This window comes from Zonotrichia albicollis, chromosome 2 (assembly GCF_047830755.1).
Source record: "Zonotrichia albicollis isolate bZonAlb1 chromosome 2, bZonAlb1.hap1, whole genome shotgun sequence".
Taxonomy (NCBI): Eukaryota; Metazoa; Chordata; class Aves; order Passeriformes; family Passerellidae; genus Zonotrichia; species Zonotrichia albicollis.
Window position 1 is genome coordinate 115,865,294 of NC_133820.1, and position 20,503 is coordinate 115,885,796.

A 20,503-nucleotide genomic window follows, 5' to 3' on the forward strand; every position below is an offset into this window, starting at 1 on the left:
ATGAATTCAAGTCCAAATAAATTTACTGTTGTGTTCTGTGATTTATGAATTCTGCATCCAGAAATATCACGTATGTCCCAATATACTGATGGCCCACTTTTATTGTCTATAACCACCTGCCTTTAACACAAACTATTTTTAAACCTTATGAAATTGCTTCATTTTTAACTGCTTTCACCTGCTTTTACTTTGGTAATACACCATATGTTTTAGATCTTCTATTCTCTCTTCAGTTCAGACCTCTGCCATATCCCAAATTATATTAAAGTCTCAAAGTTTAATCTGTACTTCAGAAAGCTCTTAAGGGAAGAAGTCAGTAAAATAATGGTTTTTACACATCACATCCAACTGTCTTGCACAGGACAAAGTCTGGCACAATTTAAATATCATATTATATCTCATTTGGCAAATCCAAGTAAAATTCCAAATCTAGTTTGGAATTATGTTACATAGCCTTAACTTTCCAAGTGATTCAAAACTTTAAGGACCAGTAATATTTGCAGCTTTATAAACTACATTAGGACACTTATGTTTTAAGAACACTTAATTATCACAAAATGGTTTGTGTTGGTAGGGACCTGAAAACCCATCTTGTTCCAACCTCCTACCATGGGCAGGGACAGCTCCCACTGGACCAGGTTTCTCCACCCCTGTCCTTCCTGCCCCTGCACATTTCCAGGGATGGGGCAGCCACTGCTTCTCTGGGCAACCTCTGCCAGGGCTCACAGGGAAAAATTATTCCCAAAATTCCATCTAACCCTGCCCTCTGGCAGTGGGAAGCCATCCTCCCTTGTCCCATATCTCCAGGCCCTTGCCTAAAATGCCTCTGTAGCTCTCTTGGAGCCCCTTTATGCACTGAAAAAAGCTCTCAGGTCTCCATGGAACCTTCTGTTTTTGAGGCTGCCTCCAGAGCAGAGGGGCTCCAGCCTGGAGCACCTTTGTGGCCTCCTGTGGATTCATTCCAGCAGTTCCACATCCTTCTGATGTTGGAGCCCAGAGCCAGAGGCAGCTCTGCAGGTGGGGTCTCACCAGAGCAGGACAGAGGAGCAGAATTCCCCCTTCACTGCTGCCCATGCCATGGGATCAGCCCAGCACATGGGCACTTCCAGGTGCCAGCACACATGGCCAGGGTATGTCCATCTTCCCCTCCAGCCATCTTCCCAAGGTGTCCTTCTCCTCAGAGCTGCTCTCAATCCATCCTCTACCCAGCCTGAACTTGTGCTTGGGATTGTTATGATCCCAGTGCAGCACCTTGCACTGGGCCTGGTTGAACTTCACAAGGCTGGCACAGGCCCAACTCTTCAGCCTGTCCAGGTCCCTCTGCCATCCCTTCCCTCTAGCACCACACAGCTTGGTGCCATTGGCAAACTCCATCTCACTGTCCATGCCATTGGCTTAGAAGTTAAACAGTGCTGGTCACAATTCCAAATCATGAGAACATCAATCATCACTGCTGTCCATTTTGACATCAAGACATTACCCAGTAGTTAAATGCAGACTGGAATCTTAATCCAAAGATTAAACGAAGCTGACACCACTGCACTTTCACATGACTGTATTTACACTATCTTTGATACTTCCTGCCCAATTGTGTCCAGTTTATCAGAGAACAAACTCAATCTGGCTTTTTCTTTCACTTCTCATTTTCAAGGACAGTAAGCAGAATGACTGCAGAGAGGTGGCTGCAGCACAGACTTGCAGAATGCAGCTGAAACCCAATTATTCATTACCATACAGCTAAAGAACTGATGTAATTTCTGTGACTGTAAGTCACTCATGTCATAGCAGAGCATCTACCAAATCTGGGGGAACAATTTGTGTCTCACAATTGTTACTAAATTGTGTGTCTCACAACGCTACTAAAAATGGGTCAGTTAAGAAAAAAAATGAGTTTTAAACTTTAGACCATGGATAGAACACTATATGAGGATAGGACTAAATAGCACAATCCAGGTAAGATAATGGCCTGAAAAAGCCACAAGTTCTTGTTTGATATGTCTGAAGTATGAGGAATGTAGAAGAAAAGGTTTAAATATTTACTGAAGTTTGAGTTATTTCAGTTTCACCCCCTTTTGGGGTCTGCAAGGGGGGCAGGCAGGGCAGGAAAGAACCAGTGTTTTCCCTCCAACCTAACCACACCTTGTTTGCTCACTGTAATGGAATGTCCTATTCAAAGGAGGAAGCTTGTGTGATTTAAAAGTCCTGGGGCTTCTCTGAACCAGAAGAAATTAAACCCTGAAAGCCTTTTAAGTCAGAAGGACCACCACTGTCCAGACAGCTCTCTTGAAATCACAATTTCTCAGGACACTTCAAATCAAATACTAGGACAAATAAACTGCTCAAGAGCCACAAGCACCAAAATATCCAGCATTCCTAACATCTTAGCACTCCACCTGAAGATCAAGGCACAAGAAGCTTTGGCTGCACACCTTTAAAACCAGTTTCCTTCTCAGATAAGCTGCACCACAACTCTATCAGCTTCACAGCAAAGACTGGACAGATCTGCAGAAGATCCAAAATTAAATAAAAAGACAGAAGAAAGGACTACAAGCATGCATTTTGCTTGTAATTACAGATTAAGACATAAATAAGTGTTACAAATCACAAGCAAATTCAGACTGGATTACTATATGGTTTTGAGTTCCTACTTAACAAAAAAAGCTACACTTGCAAAACAGATTTGATGACAAAAATACAGACTGCCAAAAGGAAAAAGCATATCCCCATTCAAGCTTTATACAATAAATAAAGAATTAGTTTACTGGGGAAATAAAACATTAGTTTAACTTTATGAAATGTATTTTCAAAATGCATTTCTGAACTGTTCAGATGATGATAATCAAAAGCAGAAACATCTTTCTGTGCTAAGTGTAACTCCTGTGACCTTGCTCTTGGGGAATGCACAATAGCTTCAGTATGTACAGACTGTGGAAAGAAAATAAAAGCCAATGCCCAAATTGTGAAAGTCAGGCAAATCCTGACAAGACAGTCACCACTTTGTACCAGAGGGTATCCTTCTATTGCTTCAGCAAATGATTTCAAATACCTCAAAATCACAGCAAAGGACCTATGGAGCCAGTGACACTGACGGCTTTTTGTAAATTGGGCATTTCCGTGACATATTTCAGGTGGATTCAAGGCTTGCACCATACCAGCCATGATCAATGTCACAACACATGGACTATCTGTAGGGACGGAGCAGACAACCTTGCTATGAGAACTTTAAATCTCACTGCCACTGAAGAATCATTTTTAACTAGAAGACACTCTATACAGGTCAAGTCCCGGCTTATTTTAAAAAATGAAGTAATGTTTTGGAAAAAAAAAATCTCAACAGGAGTATAGTGTTCCAATGGGAGTAGATTAAGACTAGTATGTCTTCACAGAAACATTTCTCAGCTGGTCTCACATGTCTGGGGTCAGTGGTCTCATATACTGCTGTAAACAAAATCTGCTTTCTCAGACTGGCCAGGAGCATGTTAAAACTTCTAGTTCCCAGAAACAGTGTTAACATTATCTAAATTCATTAAACAACACCTGATCTAATTAATTCTTTATCTATAGACAGCAATATGTGCTGACTCAATAAAGGCAAAAGTATTGTTTTGCTAATGAAGAATCAAATAAGCCAGGATTCTAGCTAAATATCCTCAAGAATTGTAGAATGTAAAAATACAGTTCAAGACAAGTTCATGGCAAAAAGCATTCTTTGAGCAATACAGTTGAACCCTTAACACACACTCAATCTGCCCCAAAGAATCAACTTTTCTTTGATAGCTATTAGATTTCTCAAGCAACCATCTCCCTCCATCTAAGTTTGCCAAGATTTCTTCCCAAAGCTGCCATTTTATGACCTCAGCCAAAGTACCAAATATGATTAAAGACGTGTCAATTGAGTTGGAAAATTTCAACGTCAGTGAAAAGTTATTCTTTACATGCTCATGTTCTGATTTTTCAGACTGCTTTGTTTGCAAGTGACTTATCTGCTACCAGGCACAGAGCAATAACAACTTTAGTGGTGTTGTACTAAGTCTACTGCAGCTGAAATTCTTGTTTTCCCATTCTTCCAAACTGGAGTAAGGCCACAATAAGGAGGATCACTTACAGATTATGCTCATTCAACAAGTGGATTGCAAATGCCCAAAAATTATCCATAGGCCAGTTCAGCAACACTTATCTCCACTTACTTGCAAATCCAGCATGCCACACTTCAAAGAAATTAAAGATAATACATCGAGACAGATAATTTGGAAGCATTTTTTGGAGCAGAACTGGCAAGGAATCCCATATGTTTGCTTTATTCCTATTTTACCCTGAAAAGAAACTTTTTACATCAGAACTTCCACTATCAGTAACTCACTTTCCACGATTTAACAACTGTGTGAACCACACACAACACACCAGTTTTTCTGAGCAAATGAGTAGGTCTAAAATACAACACCAATACACCAAAATAATTGCTTGAGTATGTGTAGATTCAGAATATGTCCTGCCTGATTTACTTAATCTTCTTAAATTTGGTTTCCTAAGCTAATGAAAAGCAGCCCAAACTGGACTAATCCAGTCTGCTAGGGTTTGAGTTCAAGGTTCAGTCAACAAACTGTGGAGATACATCAGCATTCCCCACATGCAAAGGCTCTGCAGACCTTGCACATCAACTAAGATAAACTTACTCAATGCTTTGTATCCTTAAGGAATCCAGAACCACTCAGAAGACCCAAGAAGGGCACCTCTTATTTATGCTTTATGCAACCTTCAGTTGCAACAAGTCTGCACCACCCCAGTGGAGGGTGACATGGTTTTTTTATTTATATATTTGGCCTTCCCACAAGGGCTACAGCAATGAATTCAAACTGGCCTTAAAAGTATCAGCACCTAGAGAAATCAAACATCAAAACAAAAACTGACTAAGCACTGCAATCTTCTGGCTTGCTTGAGGTTTTCAATAATGATCAAGGTGAGCTGCATAAAAAGACAAATTTGAGCTGTAACTATATTATTATTTAGCTGTCTTTTGATCTTGTTTTCTATGAGGGCGCAGTATCACAATAGACAGATGTTTCCAACTTAAATGACAACAAAAGGAATTTAGACAGGACAAGTAACCCATGGTAGCATCTTTACTTTCACTCCCTCTTACACCATTTCATACATCTTTTGGTACCTGAGGTACATCAAAGTCATAAAACAACTGCAAAGATGTCAGATGCCTCAAGGTACATGCCCAAGACTTGCATGGTAGCTGTCTCAATCCTTTGTCACACACAGTGGAAGGAAAAAAATTAGTCTTTTTCTAAATTACAAAATACCAAGGAAACCTTTACAGTTCTTTACTGTTATCTCAGATCAACTAAAGCCAAATATTCCTGCAAAAATGTACCAGACTAGATCAGGTTTCTTCCATTGCTGTCTGGGTCCTGTTTGCTTATCTTTAAATTTTATACATATTTTTGGCCTTTGTAACACTGAATACCACCAAGTTCAATATTTAAACATATAACCAAAACAAAAAAAGGCCAATTCCTGGAGATCAGACAACTCTGCAATGTGTTTAAAGGCTCCAGCAGCTGTGCTTGCAAATGACAATGTTCTTGCTACCTTTTAAATATAAAACCTTTTTAGGCACTGATGCCATTTTTTACCTCTTCATTTTTTCCCCAACCTGAAGTATGACTATGAGGTAGCAGCTTTCTTCCTACTGCTCCTACTAGTCCTCCCTTAACACATTTTGTTGGGAAGAAGGTGTAGCATCCATCAGATTGTGTGTACTATTTGATTTCTCTGTACTATTATTACAGAGAAATAATGTTAGTAAAACTATTTCTTGAAATAGCTTCCAGTTCCAAGTTACCTAGCAGGGAAGTAAGAGCTCTTGAAAATCTTTAAGAGACATAGTAGGAGTGATAGCTCAAAAAGTCAACATAAATAATTCAGCTGAATGCGCATTTCACTTGTCCAGATACACAAAGCAAACCAGAAAGGTGATTAAACTTAAAAACCCCAATTTTTCCTCTTAGAGGAATATATATATATTTCCCAGCTGTTTAAAATACTATAAAATGAGCAGCAACACCAGCACAGGGAATGTCACTATGTATGTCTCACTCCAGACACAAGAATCCCTATTTTGCCCTAAAGTGGGAGCCATTCTTTGTTAAAAATCTGTGAGCAGACTAACAGAAGCATTAAATACAGGGCTTGAGAAACACAGTCTAGAACATATCAGAAATAGTTTCATCTTAGCATCCTCACCCTGTTACTGAGGATGTGATGAAACGTTAGGTTTCAGTTTCACCAGAACACTGCCAAAGAATTTGGGTGATTTATTCTGCAAGCAAACTTGTTCATCACTGCAGAGAGGGACGTGCTGCTGTCTAAGTAGCTTTAAGGTGGGAGTTACATACCCACAGAATCACAGAATCATTAAAGTTCTTAGATCTTTAAGAATGTCCCAAATCCAACCACTCACCCAGCACTGCCAAGGCCACCACTAACCCATGTTTCAAGTGCCACATCCACATGGCTTTTAAACCCCTCCAGGGATGTTGACTCCACCACTGTACCAGACTGGACCAGGGCTGGACAACATTTTAGGGAAGAAATGTTTGCTAATATAGAACCTAAAACTTCTCTGGCACAACTTGAGGTTGCTTACTCTCATCCTGCCACTTGTAACCTGGGAACAGAAACCCCCCCACGTGGCTCCACACTCCTGTGGAGTTGTAGAAAGTGAAAAGGTCCCCTCTGAGAAGGGTGGGAGCCTCCTCTTCTCCAGCCTGAGCTCTGCCAACTCTTTCAGTCTCTCCTGGTGCACCAGACCCTTCCTCAACTCCATCCCCATCTCTGGGCATGCTTCAGTTCCTCAATGTCTGTCCTGCTGTCTTGCTGACATTGGCAGTGCCTGATCAGTGCCCAGCACAGGGGGACAGTCACTGCCCTGGGCCTGTGCCATATCATTACTGGGACAGGCCAGGTGCCGTTGGCCTCCTGATCACCTGGGCACACACATGTTCAGCCACAGCTGATCAGCACCCCCAGGGCCCTTCCCAGCTTTCCAGCCACTCTGCCCCAAGCCTGCAGCATTCCATGGGGGTAGGATACAACCCTTGGCCTTGTTGAACCCTATACAACTGGCCTTGTCCCATCAAGGCTGCCTGCCCAGATCCTTCTGCAGAGTTTTCCTGCCCACTCCAGCGGGTCAACATGCCTGCCAAACATGGCGTCTGTTGGGGAAGGTGGAACAGGAAAGCCTTATAAATATGATTGTCTGGCAAAAGATATTGAGAATATAGAAACTATAAGTGAGACTGAAATGACAGCAAGCTTTGAGATACCTTAGTTACTGAACAACTGGAAAACAATGGTGTGGCCCGACTGAAGGTAATCCCCTTTTGATGAAACAATTCCCTCTGCCTGCAGACAGGTCCAGGGGTCAGAGCAGACCCTACTAGCTTGGCAGAAGGGGTCCAACGAGTAGTTTTTAGGGTTTAAAATGTAACACAGTATGGTGATGTAATGATTCTTATAGGCTGTATGTAAATGCTATAGGATTTGTATATTGTACTAGATTAGTTAGTGAGAATTAGAATATTCAACACAAAAGAAGATTTATTGTAACAGGAACCTCGCTCTCTTACCCCTTTTACTCCCTTACTCTCTCACCCTCTCATCCTCTCTTCCCCTCTCTCCTCTCAGGCCTGCTCCGAGCTGTGGCTGGCAGCTCCCAGCAGGGCCCTGCACCCAGGCCCTTTGCAATAAACCACAAGTTCCACGGCCTGGCTGCAGAGATCTCTCGTCTCTGTCCATCCCATCCCCCGACGCTCCAACAGGCGTCCTCTGCAAGCTGACTCAAAGTGCACTCATTGCTTTGAAATCTTTCAGACTCCAGAACTTCTGAGAATTCTTTCTTCCTACATATTGCATGCACTCTGGAGATGCTGAAAGGGACCACTGAAGAAATGAGTTAATGAGAAATTTTGTCAAAATCAGATTCTTGCCTTTACATGGTAATTCAAAAAGTCATAAAAGTAGACATCATTGGAGAAAACTTAGAGCTTTTTAGTAGTACCAAAATCAGCTTTTGGAATACACAAAAGAAACAGTTATTCAACAGATTACAAACACTAATATCTCTACAATTACAAGGCTGACCATATGCTATATGCTACTGGTAGTCACTTTGTACTTCATTCTAAGTTCAGTACTATGGCCAGACAAGAGCTGAGTTCTCATCACAACCTCCTACTTCAAAGTCCCAATGTAACAGTTATTGTAACAGAAAAAAACTAAATTCTCAAGGTCCTCGTAGAAGCGACCTGGATCATGCAAGTAAACCAATCTGAAGCAGAAGAATTTCCCAGAAGTTACTGACATTCTGAAAGCTCTCAAAATATTTAAGCAGCTCAACAGGAGGGTTTAGAAAAGTCAGTAAAGAAACTTGAAAGTGTATTAACATCTTTATACAGTATGACTTTAAAAACAAACACCTGTACTTATGAATTTGCTCTTGAGCGAAAACCTCAGCTATCTCCCCCAACAAAAAAAATTCTAGAAATTCTAGAAAGATCCTAATAAGGATCTCAGAGAAACCCAGTGTCTTGGCTTAAAGGACAAGTGCCTGCCAAGGAAAGTGGGAACCTTACTGGGATGGAAAACTTGAACCCCTTCCCTCCAAATTATGGTAACTTTGAAATTACACGGCTTTCAGGCAAAGATATGGGAAAAAGAATAACAGGGCTTTACAAATATATATATATGTATAACAAGACAAACAAACAACAACAATGGCAGCAACAACAAAATAAAAACAGAAACAGAACCACAGCCTTCTCTTGGCCATTGAGCACCTTCCCCTTCGGTGCAGTTACTGCCACAGCCAGCAGCACAATCCTTCTCTTGAGAGAGAGAATGAGAGCTCAGCCCAGCCCCTAACTCCCAGCCAATTCTCTCAGTATCCCTGCATTTTCCAAGATAAAACCTCCCAGCTAAGAGACAGAAGCAAACTGTGCCCCGTCCCTAGCCCTGGCCACATCTTTAGTCTCTTTTATGTATCTGTCCTTCCCATCCCTTGGACAACAAATGGGAGAAAAATTTCCTGAGAAAGGAAAAAAAAAAAGGAAAAATCCTAACCTCCAACACCCTGCAATGAAAAAAAAAAAAAAAAGCCAAGTATGTAAGTATAAACTAGTCAATAATAAGGATGCTATGTGTTATAGTAAAGATTAAATACAGGGATTACATCACTGCAATTACTCAACAATTTATGTTTGAGTTTGAAAAGCTGCTAAAGGACAGGTAACTGACATTAAAAAAAATCTAATCATGTATGCTAACTGCTGTGCTCAACACAATTAGGAGCAAGGGAGAAACATGATCTATTAGTTTAGAAAGATAACTGCAATTTAAGACATTTGACATAAAACCTTGGAGTTGGTAGGATTGTTTCTCCAATAGCTGGGAAGAGAAGATCTCCAGCCGGTGCTAATTCTGAAAAAATCTTGCACAACACAGGTAGATAGCTCAACAGAGATAAATTTACTTAGATAAAAATCTCTCCTTTTCAGAAATCTGTTGTGAAATCAAGTATTAACTCACAAGAGTTTGGAAGGCTGCAGCATGAAGGACTAAACCTTCTAATTTGTATGAGAGAACAGGAAACTGAATTAATCTTTACACACCCACACACAAGGAGCTCTACTACTCAGAAATTTGTTTTCAGGATACAAATGTTCTAGTTTGCAGCTCTCTCAAAGTGATGTACAGGAAGGAGTAGGATCATCTGCTTCAAGATCTACACTGAGGCAAAACAGGCCAATGCTCTATTAAGGTACCCAGAAGTGTGTTTGGACAAGTTATTAAAATGGTATCAAAAGTACTGTGCAAGACATAATTATATAGTTGTGTTTTATGGTGTCACAACAGGAAGACAAGTTTAAATCTTAAGGCCAATTACCTTGCCCATCCTGCCTAAAGTCACTAACCTTCAAAGAGAAATCAGACCCTTCCAAGCATCCAAATTCTGACAAGTAGGCACAATAAAACCCTTCCATCTTTATTTGGATTATGAGGAATTAGTGTTAAAACATTGTAATACTTTAACTGCATATTTCCAAAGAGAAGAATTTGTTTTTTCAAAGCTTCCTGTCAACAGAGTCAGGAAAAGTCAATACTTTTCCCAAGTTCATTTCCTTTGCTCCCTTTTCAAACTTTTGTGGAAAAATGAATTTAATGATGCTGCAAGTCTGACTGCAGCCATCCATACACACATACAGGGTCACATAATTCCTGAGCTGTAAGGGACTTCAAGCTCATCCCATTCCAACCAGACCAGGTTGCTCCAAGCCCCATCCAACCTGGTCTTGAAAACTTCCAGGGATGGGTAGTCCCTAAAGCCTCTGGGCAAACTTTGCCAATGCCCAGAATCTCAACAGAGCAGTTTGGCCTCCCACCAATGGTCAGTGCTGCATTCCTGGCAGTTCAGTGGTTTCAGGCTACAAAGGGAACCTTAACCAGTAATTGCCATTAATTTCATGTTAGAGCACACTGGGCCAATATAGTGGGGAAATAAACAAAGCTCCAAAACACAGGACAAGACATTCAGAGTGTGAATTTAAAGACAGCAAGACAGTTTCCTAGAGGGAGAACAGTAACAGTGTAGCTACATGTTCAAAGACAATGATTACAGAACTAATGAAAAGCTCTACATTGAATATTCAGTTGATTTATAGTAGGTGGCAAGCTACTGTGCTTTTTCAATTGATTAAAAAACTCTGTGTTAAAATAGAGTTTTAAAAAGCAATTTGTTTTCTCCCATTTATCAACCACTATTAGGGCACTGGCAGCAGCTCCCCAGTGAAACTGCACTTGCTATCTGCAGTTTATTCCCATAGCCAGTAGCAAAACACATAGACAAGTTTTCCAAATAGAAACCAAAACTCATGAAACACTAAGAAACACTATTTAAGTTTTTCTAGCATTACTGGATGCCAAATCAAAGCCATATATATGCCAACAGACCCAGATTATTAAAGCTGAGTTACTCTGTTGTATCCCAAAATTCCAACAAGAGAAACCCAATGACTATTCCACAGCTACTGAAAGCAGTAACAAGTAACTTCAAATTCCTTATCACCTCAGACTGCCCAAAAGTGTTTAGGATGGGTTTTTTGGTGTTGATTTGTTGAAGACAGCAGATCAGTGTATTCACATTATACTCACTCTCGCTCTTTTTCCGTCAGCTTGTCATTTATATTGTCTTTGATTGTAGACCGGGAGCCCTTGTGAATGATGGGATACCTGAGTGGCACTTGTAAGAAGAAGGAGATCATGGAAATTAGGTGAGCAGTATAGCCCAGGGCAACAGCAATGCTTCCATCATCTTTTGCTGTCAATGACAAAAAGATGCTATTATTAATTGGATCCATTGAATCCTAATCTTCATCTTTATTGCTCAATACAATATTCATCAATATTGCTCAGAACAACAATTACTGTAGCTCTCAGAAGTCAGAACGCAAGGACAGAAGGAGACCTGGTGTCACTTTGGAGAGCTTTACAAATGTTTGCACTTCACTGTGTTGTGTTTGCCTCTTGCCATGAGGCACAGAAAACTGGTGATGGCTTGTTCTCCTGCAAATTTTACTTTCAAAGCTACACTGCCAGGATGGGGGAGGGTGAAGAAGTGATGGGAAAAATTAAACAAAATTCACAAGTCAAAACCCAAGTATTAAGATTTCTGCGTTTCTCTAGATGGAGCTGACACGTCTGAGTGGGATCAGGAGAAAGCTGCATTCTCCTTATTTACAAGTGAGATCAGTTGGAGAGACACTGACCCCAAGCTATGAACTCTGTTCTCTGCCAATAGCTGGAAAAACTTACATTAATCCATTGTTTTCAAGTTTCATTTTCAATTTGACAGTTAAAGTTTCAACCTTAAAGCTTCACCTGCTAGGAATACACATAGATCTTGCAATCAAAACTACATCTTTTAGCCATATAAAGGCTTTTCCTTTCTCTTTTCTCTATTTTAATTCTTTTTAAGGGATACAGACAGCACAACAGCCATCCCTTTTGATGCATCCATGAAACCAGCGGAACTAAGGACCTCCAACAAAGCTTATAATGATACTCAGCAACCATACTGAGCTCTATCAGAGCCTGTCATGATGTATGTATTTAAGTTACACCCCTGCCAAAATGGATTGGATTTTGTAGAAAAGGTTCAATATTTGCAGCAGAAATGGTTTTCTGGATTTTTTTTTAAACCTAATTTTTTAAAAGATAGTATCTACTGAGTCTGAGATAAGATCCATGCCAGACAGCTGGGTTTCAAATTTAACTGCCTATTTCATTAAATTGGATGCTTAGTACTTCTTCCTCACAATACAATTCTTCTAAAGACTTGGATAAAGAATTAGTAATTATTTTGCAATGAATTAATACCAGGAAACCAAAAATGGGGCAGAAGATGGCACACCACTCATTCTTCAGAAGTCAGCAAACTGAGTTCATTACCACATTTAGTGCAATCAGGGAATCAAAACAGACGGATTTTTGTCCTACCGACAAATTAATTTGTTTTAAAGATTATTCCTCCAATATTCAAGCATCCAATATACATATTATTAGTACAAGTTAATTACTATGGGGTGGCTTTAAAGAGTCAGACAATTGATGGAGGTTTTACTCAAGAAACCAGAGTGAACAGGTACTGGGGGCAAGAAATCCTCAAGCAGATTTTAATGGATTTCCAGTTCACGTCAAACATTTGTAGATGAATGCATGTAGTTACCTGTACAACTGTTATACAGGCAGGCATATGATATATTTGTTTCTGGAATAGGATGAGGGTTGATAGTTGAAGTAGAAGGTCACTTGTAAAGTACTCCATACTGTCAGAGATGTTCAAAGTCTTTTTTTGCAAGGTATTTATTTGGCAAGTTCACCAGCAACTACAGCAAACCAAGTGGGGATTCATGCCTGTTGCCCCACTGAGATTTATGGACTCAAAGTAGCCCCAGTGGAATTCTAGGTCAGACATCAATATTTTCCAGAATCACTGAGTTTGGAAGGCACTTCAGCCCTGGCTCAGAGCAGGCTGCTCCCAGGACTGTGTCCAGCTGGGTTCTGAGCATCCCCTAGAACGGAGCATGTCCCTCTGAGTAACCTGTTCCAGTGTTTCAATGTGCAGTCTTAGAACAAAGACGTACTTTACTAAGGGTCAAAAGGAACCTCCTTTGCTTTAGCTAGGAAGTACCAACAAATAATTAGTCAGTTTTTTTCTAGTCTGTATCTCTCTGGTCAAAAATTTGGACCACAAGCTACTGCTACCAGTTTTCTTAATTTTACAAAGTTTAGAAGCAGTGTGAACTGTAACAACTACATTAAGAATATGCAGCTACCTTGGAAGTCTTCAGAATTAGGAAGCTTCACTCCACAAACAAAGTAATCCTTTTGGTTGTTCTGTAAATTTAACATCAAGAGTGGAAAGTGAGCATGAAACAATGACATCCTGAACAATAACCTGCATAAAACATGGCAACAAGGCTAACAAACAATAAAATTAAAAACCTAAATATTCAACTAAACTTAGAGTGACTGACACAGTATTTTAGTATCTCACACAGTTCAGAAAAATAAATGCAACTTTTTAAAGAGTGAAGAACTTTATATTAATTCATTATATAGAATATTTTTAATCCCAACATTTTAACATGTTTCTGTGCACCCAGCTAGCCTACTGTCAGGGTTACTTTATGCAATTGTACACAAAATGGAAAACACCCATTAAATTGCAGCTATTCTATTTTCATAGAGAACAATGTGTAAGAGGTGCTGGCCTAAGTTCCCTCCCTGTAAAGTTTGCAATCTAAAGACCAAATGTAAGAAAAAGCTGAAATAAACAGAATGAACAAAGAGCAGATCCTGTCACAAGTAAAGCATAATATTTGTTTGCAGTGTAATAAATAAGAACTACATTTCACATTGAGCAGATTGTCAGGATGTTGAAAACATACCAAATCAATCGGGTAGATGTAGGACAGCTCCGACAGCAGCTGCTTGCATCGAAGAGTCTGCTGGGCATTTATCTTCAAAAACTGTTCTCTTTGGGGAAAGAGATTCCAAAACTATTATTTTCTTCAAAAGCTCCAAATAAAGGTATCAAGTTGTCATACCCCTTCTGCAGCTTTCCAATTTTCATCTCCTATCCTCCAAAAAGTTATGTAAATCCACCCAAAAATAATACAGCACGCAAAGCTAATTTCTGTTTTCATACATACCATACGCTATAGACATAATTTGACTACAAGAATCAGGTATTACAAAGCTGTGTTCAATAAAACACACCTGAAATTCCTATCAGAGTCTACACATACAACCAAGCATTAGTTCTCTTCTAGACTTGCCACTGGTAATCACTTTACCTATCTACAAATTATAGCAGGGATATCTTAACAGAAGTTTTAGGGCAACATGAAAAGAATTTGGTGCCAGAAGTCCCATTTTCAATGGCGTGCTCTCAAGTTTATCTTTTTTTTCTAGTTACAGAACAAACATAGATCCTTTTACCTCTTAGCAGTGCATTCCTTTCTTGATTCATATAGAGATTCATTATGCTCTTCAAGTTTCTGGTATTCAGTCCCAAATGCATTTTCTAACCAACAGGAGAAATCAGGAAAAAAAAAAAGTATAAATATTTTCTTAGTTATCCAAAGTTTTAAAAGTAGATACTGACAAAATGTTGGCAATAATCCTCCACTTATTCTTACCCCTCCATTTTCCATATTATGCTCCCAAACTAGAGAATGTCAGACAGCACAGGAGGAATACCTGTCTTCATTTACCAGCCAAATACAATGCATCAGATTTCATCTTCTTTTAATACCTATTCCTCTCACAACCACACAGTGCAGTAATCCAATTATGGGATCTCAATACTTGCACAGCAAGAATTAAGTACATGGTAAAAACCATCCTTTTTAGTAGTAACTAATTACTTTACACTCAACTAAGTATTGAAAACTAAAAACCCTGCAACAAAATGAAGTATGTGTATAGTTTGGTCTTGGTGAGCTCTGAAGAGGCAGTGATATAACATTTTACTTGCCTGGTAAAGGATGATGCCAAGATGACAGTTTTTCATCTGTCACTTACATATTAAAATATTAAGAAGGATTTTTGTCTTCTAATACTTTACACTGAATCCAAATCACAGGTACAGCAACTTCCCTTGTGACATGAAGTCCCTTTATGATGGCAATGTTTACTGTACTGTACTGCAGTTCTTCTGGTGTTCTCAAAAAATGTCAATAAAACACAGATTTAAGATTGCTTTGGAGAAGTGTCATAGTAAGAAGTTATTTAGAGACAAGATACCAGAAATTGCTGTCTAAAACTCAGTGTAACATAAAGTGAAGAAATTATACCTGGCTGCAAATTTCAGACAAAGAAAAAACAAAAGCAGCACATTACAGCCAGACAATGAAAACAGAAAAGAAACCAGCACTTTCATTCTGGTCATAAACTAGGGAAAGGTTTCTACATTTACCTCTGTCAAGCAAAGTACTTTTTTGCTTATGCAACAAAGCTACTTCTTGACCAAGGGCCTTCTTCTGTCGCTCCAGTTCATTACGCAGCACCAGGATCTTCAACTGTAAACATTCACTCTCCTTTTTCTATGGGAAAAAGTACAGATTTAAAACAAAAAAAAAAAAAATTCTCTGCACAGAAGCAGCTCCATAAAAATGTGGTAGGAGAAAATGAAAAAACAGGACAAGACTAGCATCTGCCTAAGAATGGAGTTCATAAATTACCACAGGCAACAGATACCCAAAGACAAATAATTTTGCTGCTTTGGAAGGAAAGCAATGCAGCTGTGTGTCACAGTGCTTGATCCTCCTGTGGGATGCATCTCTCTTGAGCCCAGACCAAAAACTAAGAACAGTGCTTCACCAGGACATAAAAACTGACAGCACAGCACTAGCAGCAGGATGAGCATTCATTCCTGGCAAATGGCTCACCAGCAAGAGGGAAGATGAGCAGTAAGAAATCTATACAAAGTAAAAGCAGGAGCTGGAAAAAGGCTGAAGATATTCAAGCTGCACTATTAGATTAAATTCCCAGTCCAGGATGATGAGAATAAGAGGATACAAAGAATAAGCTGAGAGAGTGTTCAGCCTGGAGAACAGAAAAGGCTCCAGGGAAACCTTAGAGCCCCAGCTGTCCAAGAGAGCTGTAGAGGGAGTTTGGACAAGGACCTGAAATTACAGGACATGGGGAAATGGCTTCCCACTGCCAGAGAGCAGTGTTAGATGGGATATTGGGAATGAAATTCTGGGCTGTGAGGATGAGGAGGCCCTGACACAAGTTGCCCACAGAAGCTGTGGCTGCCCCATGCCTGGAAGTGTTCAAGGCCAGGTTGGATAGGGCTTGGAACAGCCTGGTCTAATGGAAGGTATGCCTGCCTATGGCAGGGGTTTGGAACTGGATGAGCTTTAAGGTTCCTTCCAACCAAAAACATACTAGTATTGTTTGATATAGTTTTGCTCTCAGATATTTAAAAATTAAAAGCCTTTGCAAGGAGGAACAAACATATCCATAACTGAAAAGGTAACGGTTAAACAGTCAAGATACCAGAAGGCAAAGAAACTCTGGGTTGGAATGATTCACAAGAGATTTTATATTGCCCTATATGGAAGGTGACTTCTTCACCTCTTCATCTACAACATAACCCCTGTAATTACAGAGGGTAAGCAATCTCCCATTTTTCCCATTTTGTCAAATCCTTGAACCAGTTTGACACTTTTGGAACTTAGCTGAGTACTCTCAACTCAGAATTGGCTTTATAGAAGTAAATTACCTTCACACTGCAAATGTGTCCTTTACAAGGCACCAAACACACACCACTGAGTACCAACATAATGAAGGCACCACAAACCACTCCTGTCAACTCATCTTTGAGCCAAAATCAGCTTTCCTGGGCAGAAAGCAGGAACTAATGTCAACAGACTTCTCTGGGGAGGGGAGGAGACCAGGCAAAACCAAATGTCAAAAGTCATTGTAAGATCTAGTACAGTTTCTGTTTAAAATGAGTATGTCACTTGAATGACAGCATTTGCATGAACTCTGTTCATCCAAAGGGAGTCAGGGGGCAAGATACAGCCAATAGACTCACCTCACTCTAAATCCACCACAGGTTCCTGTCAAGTTTCATATAAATCATTAGAAGTTTGTTTTTCCTCTAAGACCTCTTTTGTGCAATGTTTATGCTTTGATAGCATGATTGCACAAAATAAAGGTAAAAATAGGATAACTGATTTATCAATCTATCTGAGTACCTCACACAACTCAAACTGATGATATTACACAGTTCTCAAATGAATTCCCATTTAAAATGACAGGTGTAAAGAAAGATTCCAGGTACAAGTGTGAAAAAAAAAAAGCTTACAGTCAAGACATCAGTCAGATGCTTCAGCAAGCCCATAAAATAAGGTTTTAATAAATCAAACATACCAGTTCATTCCTTGTAGATGTACATCTCAGCTTTTCTTCAATCTCCCTTCCTATTTTCTGAACAGTTACCTGAGTCTGTTTAATTGCACACTGAGCTCTGTGGAGCCTGCAAGGAAAAAGTTACAGCTATGATAAAGATTCCCCACATGTGCAAACACCTCAAAACCAGCAACAGGAATGCAAACTCAGACTGTCAGTTTCCATTTCAAAATACCACATGAGGAAGCACAAGGAAGGCAGGGCTAGGTGGGACATTGGGCAGAAATTGCTCCCTGTGAGGGTGCTGAGGCCCTGGCACAGGCTGCCCAGAGAAGCTGTGGCTGCCCCATCCTTGCAAGTGCTCAAGACCAGGTTGGACAGGGCTTGGAGCAACCTGGTCTAGGTGCAAGGTGCTCCTGCCCATGGCAGGGGGCTGGAACTGGATGAGCTTTAAGCTCCCACAACCCCAAACCATTCTGTGACAACCTGCATAGTTTATGAAGAAAACAGTCAAGTCCTTAAATTCAATCCAGTATCAAAATCTCTTCAATTTTTCACTTCAACAGATAGATCAGGCTGCAGGTGAGAGAGCAGGCAATTACAGGTACCTCACTTAAGCTAAATTACCATTAATGTGAAATATAGATACACACAAGCATTGTTAGCACAGGCCAGCTTTAGAAAAAGTGCCAGTATCCTTTAGCTAACACACAGCTACCCAGCCAAGAACATGAAACAATCTTCAGTATCTCCCACTATGCTATGGGTCCTTCTGTAGCAAAAACATAGATTTCTTAATTGAATCATGTTTGAAAACAATAAAAGATTATGATGATGTGTTACTGATTGTTAGCCCTGGCTTCAGGATGAAGAGAGAAAACCAATTATTTGCCATATTTATTAGGGAAAAAAAAAACCGGGCAGAGGAAAAAAGATGGCAAAAACAGGTCTAAGGAGACACATTAACATCTTTCTTAAAATTAACACAGAGTAGAAATGATTGTATTTATTAGAAAAAGAGGAGTTGTACATGGAAACAAACAGTGCTAGTAACATTAAGAAACAAGGTCTTGTGATTTAGAACTTTTACATGTTACAGCTCTAAATGAATACATTTAAGTCACCAGATGCTTTTAGTTCCTTCACACTGCTGCTTCTCCTAAACACCAGTAATAGCATAATTTAAAGCAAAAGTTTAAGTAATTTCTTTGGTTTCTCTTGAGTTTCTCAAACTGCCATAGCACCAGCAGCTGCAGAGCTGTTCAGGGGCCATCCATATGAGGAAACACTGCCCTGCTGGCTGCTGAGGGGGTGGGAGGGGGCTAAGACTGCTCAGACCAACAGTCCTGCATCACCCAAGGGCTTGGTCTAAACACACCTAATGTAGAACTGAGACCTCCTGGAAATCCTGATCCTACTGGGAACTAATCCTTACACCTCTCACCTCTGTGAATGCATCCCAAGGCTGCTGGCTATGGAACGTGGTTACACAGGTCAAAGCCAAGGTTTGCTGACCATCCTAAGCATTGCTGAGAGCTCTGCTGCCATGTCATCCACATCCACACTTTGCAATTTGTCTCTTCCCAAAAGTCTGGAGTGTTTTCCTTCTATATATAGGAAAGCCTTACCCAAGATAAAACTTTTTGGTAAAGAGTAATAACTGAATGACATTTCCCCTTCCTCTTTATGCAGTTTAACACTGGAAGAACATTGTTGATTTAGTCCATCAGGTGATCATGAGATAGTCTTACAAGTTTTCGCAGCACTCCATTTAGGCAGCAAAACCTCCTGGAATGTGTTCTACTCATTGAAAGAGTACTTACATAATGGAGAAATTATTAGAAAGGCCATTTGCTATGTGAGTTCCTCACAGTGATTTGATCAACACTCATTAACAACCTAGCAGTTGTGCAGTAACTAAGTTCTCCTATGCATGCTCAAAGGACAAGGAACAAACATCTACACAGACTGACTTCTCAAAACAATAGATTATAGTCAAATACTTGTTCAACTGGTGAATCAGTATCTAAATATAAATTTCTGACATATAAAAACTGCTATAGAAAATAATTCAGCAATAAAATCTGGTTTTAATAAAAAATGTATTTCTTTTTAAGCCAAGCATCATCCACTCATTCCTTGCAGAGTTAAACTTTGCTGCCTTGATGCCAAATAGGGCCATTTACACTGCAAGACAGAAAAATTACTGATATTGGTTGACTCAATCCCAGTACATCCACTGTTGTTCCAAGAACTTCAGAACGGTAACATGACCACATCCAAAGTTAAATCTTACAAGATTAAAATTTTAGGGACTTCATGTCATAAAAGCAGCAACCATCAACAGATTTTTTTTCTCAGCCAAAAAAAGCCTCTATATGGAAATCTTTGGTCATCCAACAAGGGGAATACAAACTAAACTATTAAGAATAGCAACATGGAAATTTTGTGTATCACTTCAGCACAAGCAGACTTAGGTGGAAGCAATTATGATTGCACAATGGAGATCAGCAAGCTGAGGCCATAAATCTGGATTAAAACGTTTACAGAATAAACAGAGAGAAACTTCAACCCTGACTGACCACATCTTGTTTCCATTTCTAGGCTAAATGCAGGTCCAAGGCTACAGCTTAGTCAGCACAAGCTGTGCTTTGAGCACAATCCTGCTTGGTTTAATAACTGTCAACCATAAGCCAATTGATTACATCACCTACATGCCATCAGCCAACCTGGGATTCTTCCTACGTTGCCCAAGACTTAATTTTTTTAAAGTACTTTATTAAAAATAGCACTTCCATAGCACTTTAAAAGCTAATTGAGTACTTGAAGAGGCCACTGGCCTGCTACCAAATTTCCTCCACCAATTGGGAAAGCCAAGCTAGTTACAGCAGAAACTCCAGCCTTTTTTAAAGGGATATTTTAGCCAACAGTGTTGTCACTCAGTGTCTGCAGCAGCTCACAGCCATTGTCAGCCAGGAGCAGAGCAACTGGAAGGTGCTGACTGACAGATTTA

General features: G+C 39.9%; 1 protein-coding gene across 1 annotated transcript in view; it reads right to left on the reverse strand.

Annotated features, from left to right (window-relative positions):
• UVRAG (UV radiation resistance associated) overlaps positions 1-20,503 on the reverse strand; it is an 88,971-nt gene that overhangs the window by 37,105 nt on the left and 31,363 nt on the right. The window contains exons 7-12 of the mRNA XM_074536144.1: positions 17,512-17,617; positions 15,548-15,674; positions 14,569-14,653; positions 14,016-14,103; positions 13,401-13,461; positions 11,218-11,383 (exon numbers count right to left, since the gene is read on the reverse strand). Coding sequence (XP_074392245.1) covers positions 11,218-11,383; positions 13,401-13,461; positions 14,016-14,103; positions 14,569-14,653; positions 15,548-15,674; positions 17,512-17,617 — 633 coding nt within the window. The remainder of the gene's footprint in view (positions 1-11,217; positions 11,384-13,400; positions 13,462-14,015; positions 14,104-14,568; positions 14,654-15,547; positions 15,675-17,511; positions 17,618-20,503) is intronic.